The sequence below is a fragment of the Lolium rigidum genome, chromosome 7 (genome assembly GCF_022539505.1).
Source record: "Lolium rigidum isolate FL_2022 chromosome 7, APGP_CSIRO_Lrig_0.1, whole genome shotgun sequence".
In the NCBI taxonomy this organism is placed as follows: Eukaryota; Viridiplantae; Streptophyta; class Magnoliopsida; order Poales; family Poaceae; genus Lolium; species Lolium rigidum.
In genome coordinates, this window is record NC_061514.1 from 263269481 (window position 1) to 263274852 (window position 5372).

Sequence of the window (5372 nt, forward strand, 5' to 3'; positions counted from 1 at the left end):
ACTGCACCTCCGCCACTCCGTGAGATCTTTGGGAGACTGCATGGCTGGGTTCCTGTGAATAGGAGGAAGGCTATGTGTTGATGTTCGTTGTTATAAATTTTGAGTTTTGTTTGAACACAGAGTATAAATGCAGATGCTCACAAATACTGCACATACGCCGGCCGATTTTAAGCTTGACAAAGTTATTACCATACCTCGGTATGGACGGAAATAGCAAAAAATTAAATAAATAGAAGAAACAAAAAAACAAACTTTTTTCGGAAGTAAACCGACCACCGTCGCTACAGGACCCCGGCCAACCTAGGTGCCAACTCAGGGAACGACGATGACGGTACGAAAAGAGGCGACGCAGTGGTCAAATCTGGAAAAGCAGCATCCGGGAAGGTACACGACAGAAGGGTAGAATAGAAGAGAATAGTTTTACGCTGCTACCGCGGGGTAGTTGCACCCAGCTGGGTGGAGACTTTCTCCACGAAGGAATCGCGGATCCACACCTGGAATACGGGAATGAGGCCAATCGAGTCAGCACTCACTCACTCGCACGCAACAGCAAAGGAAACCCCTCTCCGAAGGCCGAGGCCTCTGACCGCGTTGCGCAGCAGCTACGACCACGACGCGAACAACGCCACCCAAACACCAACCAACCACCCGATCGAACAGGTCCAGGTCAAAGTGAGCATGCACGCGAGCTGTAAAGCTCTCGCCGATGGACCGGGTGCAGCTCATCGTGTGCGTGCGCTCTAACCCACCCATGCGTATAAGAGCCGACGACGGCGACGAGAGCAGCAGAAGACAAAAGAAGAAGAAGAACGGAGAGCAGCGGCACACCACTGCAGCAGGCACGTACCAGCGAACTGCGATGAGTTCTTGCTCGGCGGCGGGAAGGCAGCAGCAGGTCCGCGAGGCGCGCGGTGGCCTGCCGCGGCCGAGGCGGCCCAGCAGGCCGGCGGCGGGCTCGCCAGGCCAGCGCCCCGCGGCCGGAAGCGACGCGTCCTGGGGGCGAGCGGGATACAGCTGGTGGGGCGGTGGCGCCGGAGCGCAGCTGGCCCCGGCGCCGAGGCGACAGTCGTGCAGAGCGGGCCTTGTTGGCAGGGCGCCGGCCCGCGTGCCGACGGGGAACCGGGAGCTGGTGCGGCGGGCGCTCTCGCCGCCGGCCACGGGCGTGCGTGGCGCCGCGCTCAGGAGGTGGAGCTTCCGGCCCACGCCCAGCCGGTTGCGGAACGCGTCGTGTCTTGTGTCCACGGCGTCCCCTGCATCCCCACGGCCAACGTGAATTTCTTAGCGTGCGGTGGTAACAGAGCAGCTCGGTTCTCTTGGTGCAGGCTTTGTACATTCTTGTTCTTGTTTAGTTTCTCTCGTTGTTTTGCCAAGTAATGGTATTACGAATTAGCATGAGCCTCTTTCCTGTTACCCTGAAAATCAAGCTCGATCGGGGGAGACGAGAGAGACGAACACGAGAGGTTTTTTGCGCTGCAGTTCTCTCCTTTTACCCATTTTTTTTTTCATTTTTTGGAATGAAAACACCATTCAATTTGGTAGATAGGATAGAGCACTAAATATTTCATCGAAAACTTACAGCAGCTTGCCAAACAAAGGCTAAAGTACTGCAGCTTTTCTTGCTCTTCCTTTTATTCGTCGAAAGGGAAACGTGTCCGAGCAACCTGCTCCACTACTGACCGTAATATTCCACGATCCGAGCTTCATGCAGGACGAGCTACCACTAAGAGAATCCCTAGTGGCTCCTCTATATGATCCTTTAAGAGCATCTTCAGTCGCGTCCCCCAAACCGTCTCCCAAACCGCGCCGGATCGAGCGTTTGGAGGATGTGTTTTGTTCGTGCCGCGTTTGGGGGACGTCGCTCCCCAGCCGCGTCCCCCAAACGCCGCCTCCAATCAGAAATTCAAATAGATGCATTCAAAAGAGATCGTTCCCGCCGATTCGTCTCGATCAGAGTAGCGGCGATCGATCAAAGTACTGGGCGCGCGATTATATTACAGACCGGTGGTGCATGCAAATTAGAAGAAGGGGAAGGGGTTGGGCGACGGCGTCGTATCCTGAGTCGACGCAGGCCCGTCGAGCACGATGACCTCGTCGCGATCCGCCCGTTCGTCGTGCATGGTGCGTTCGCTCCGTCGCCGACGCGAGAGGCCGACGCAGGTGTAGCGATAGAAGACGCGTCGGCCTCGCTCTTGCTGCGCCGCCGCTGCCGCCGACGCCGCTGCCAGGGCCGCCGCGTCCGCCGCCACCATTTTGGCTTCGATGTCGTCGAGGATCTGGCCTTTGAAGAAGTTGTGCGCTGCTCGCATCCGGGGAGACATTCCCTCTCGTCGACGTTCTCGGCGGGGACATGTCGTCCCTGCGTTTCTTGAGCTCCGGCTTCTCCTCTTGCCTCTTGAGCAGCTCGGCCCACCTTTGGTCGGCCTTCTTGTCGCGGGAGATAAAGGTCGAGGAGACGTCGGCGAGGCATTTCGTGATCGACGCCTGCGTCTTCTCGGACGACGCAGCGTCGGCCAAGGCGGCCTTGGCAGCCTTGTTGCCGATGAGGACGCCACTGTCGAAGTTGCCGGCGGCGCGTCCGGATCAATGGCGTCCTTCCCCTTGGACAGCGACAAGCGCGTCGGCCGCCATTTCTCATTCATTTTGAGCTTGCCATAGCAATGCATGAGCACGAAAGACTTGTGACCTTCCGAGTTCTTCGCGTACAAATCCATGGCCCTATCAAACTAACCAAAGGAAGCAGAGTCATTTCATCGAACACAATGTAGGCGCTACGGATTATGGAAGAAAGAGTCGTACCAGTTGGGCGACGTTGGCGCCGCTGTCGCCTCTGGTCTCTAAGTCGTGATGGTACCCATGGAAGGAGTTCACCGACGCTTGGATGATGGCCCATCGCGTCGATATTGCCTTCTGGCTCCTCTTCATTGGCACTTTCTGGTAGTCGCTGTTGATGAGCTTGCGCTCATCGAACTCGGCCTTGATCCTCGCCCAATACTTCCCGCTTTTCTGGTTGGCGCCGATGATGGAGTCATGGCTCACCGTCGCCCACGACTCGCACAGACAAAGATCTTCCAGAACCGTCCACTTCGGGCCTCGTGTGCCCGACGCCTTCTTCTTCTTCTTCTTCTTCGTCCTCACGCCGTCCGCGTCTACCTCCACGAGATCATCGTCACCGGCACCCTCGTCGTCCTCTTCCTCGCCGCCCTCTTCGTCCTCATCGTCGTCCTCCTCGTCGTCCTCCACCCCGTCCTCTTCCTCGTCGTCCTCCTCCTCGAACCCCGTCGTCCTCCTCGGCACCGGCGCCGTCGTATTCGAGCGGACCCCTGCGGCCGGTGAAAGGGCCGCCGTCCGGACCGGGTCCCGGCTCGCGCTGCTCGTACGCCGGGGAGTAGAGGTTGTTGGGGTTGAAGCCGCCGTGCGGCAGCGCATCCTGGTAGTGCGGCGACAAGTTAGGCGTCACGCACCCGGGAGTGCCGGAGGGGCCGTCGTTGTAGAAGGCGGATGACGACGGAGAGAAGACTCCCGGAACGTACACCCGGCCATTATGTGCTGGTGCTGGCGCGCCGCCAGAGCCTTCTTCTCCAGCTCCGCCGCCCTCCATCCTTTCCGCTCCGCCGTCGATAGCTTCCGGCGCAGGCAATCTTGCTGCCATTGATCATCGGTCCATCCTTCAGACTTCTTCAAAGCCGGCGCCTTCCGCGGCCTTGCGAACGGCGCTGTCGCCCCTTTCGTCCCATTGCCCGGCGGCTTCTTGGCCGCTTTCTTCGCCATCTTTTTGGGGGCTGTCGGCGGCGCCATGTGGAGAGGGTAGCGCCGGCGGGTGGACGGCGGGTGGACGGCGGGAGGGAGAAACAAATCGGCGGGATAGGAGAAATGAATCGGCGGCGGGATATGTTTTGGGAGGCCTAAAATGCGCGGCGGTATAGGCGCGATTTGGCGGGAGCGGCGGGATTTGGCGGGAGTGTGAGACGAATTTTCCCTGTGCCGCTGACGGGTCGGGCCCGCGTCGGTTCGCCTCGCTTTTCGTTGTGTCCGGCGTCCCCGGTGCGTCCCCTATGGGACGGGGACGGGCTCGGGGCGCCGGACACCGTATCGGGGCGCGCCGGACAAAAATGGGCTTTGGGGGACGTGGCTGGAACGCATTTTCTGTCCGGCGCGCCCCAAATCCCTTTGGGGGACGGTTTGGGGGACGCGACTGGAGATGCTCTAAATGTGTATAGATGACCATGAGCTGAAAAAACGCTTCCAGTGGCTCATCTAAATGACCATCTAAATATAGAGGACCATCCATTTCCTCTACTCATCCTCCAAATTTGGAGGACGGAGCGAGGACCATCCAAAGCAAAATCCTTCCCCGCGCACACGTCCCCACACACCTCTGAGATCAAGAGGTCCACTTGACAGTGACTATATCAAAAATATAGATGGTCTAGATATAGACGTTCCACTGAAAAACTTAGAACATCTAAAAGGGAATCTTTATAGATGATCATCTATATGGAGATATAGAGGTCCTCATTTAGAGGAACCACTAGAGATGCTCTAAGCGAGAGGCGCACAGGTCGCAACCTCCAACGAGCTAAAAGAATTGCTAACAGAAACGAGCCTAACTGACGAAACTGAAACCGTTGAAGACAAATCACACCTAGCTATCAGAGATGGGGAGTGTAGAAGAGTTATTGGAGATTGCATAGCACCAATAGGGCCGGCTGCTCATGTATATATAGGCGGACACATGTACAATTACATGTACAACCCTGAGAAAACACGGGGACCTATGCCTATACAATATGTTACTCAACACCCCCCCCCCCGCAGTCGAAGGGTCGGCACCGACACATAGACTGGAGCGAAACTCAGGAAAATTCGTGGATGACAATCCCTTCGTCATGATATCGGCAAACTGCTGAGACATCGGTACGTGAACGCGACCGAGGGCAACTTGCTCACGAACAAAGTGGATGTCCAACTCGATGTGCTTGGTGCGCCGATGATGAACGGGGTTGGCGAAGAGGTAGACAACCGACACGTTGTCGCAGAAGACCACCGTAGCCTTGTCAACAGGACAAGAGAGCTCGGACAGAAGCTGACGAAGCCATGTGCACTCAGCCACAACATTAGCCACGGCGCGGTACTCGGCCTCAGCACTGGAGCGAGACACGGTGGGCTGCTGATACGTCTCCAACGTATCGATAATTTCTTATGTTCCATGCTTGTTTTATGACAATACCTACATGTTTTATACATACTTTATGTCATATTTATGCATTTTCCAGCACTAACCTATTAACAAGATGCCGAAGAGCCAGTTGCTGTTTTCAGCTGTTTTTGGTTTCAGAAATCCTAGTAAGGAAATATTCTCGAATTGGACGAAA

General features: G+C 56.5%; 1 protein-coding gene across 1 annotated transcript; it reads left to right on the forward strand.

Moving 5' to 3' along the window:
* The first annotated feature begins 706 nt into the window (after window positions 1-706).
* Window positions 707-1397, forward strand: LOC124672711. Its single transcript, XM_047208893.1, has one exon. The coding sequence runs from the start codon at window positions 707-709 to the stop codon at window positions 1271-1273; it is 567 nt and encodes a 188-aa protein (XP_047064849.1). The 3' UTR covers window positions 1274-1397.
* The last annotated feature ends 3975 nt before the right edge of the window (window positions 1398-5372 follow it).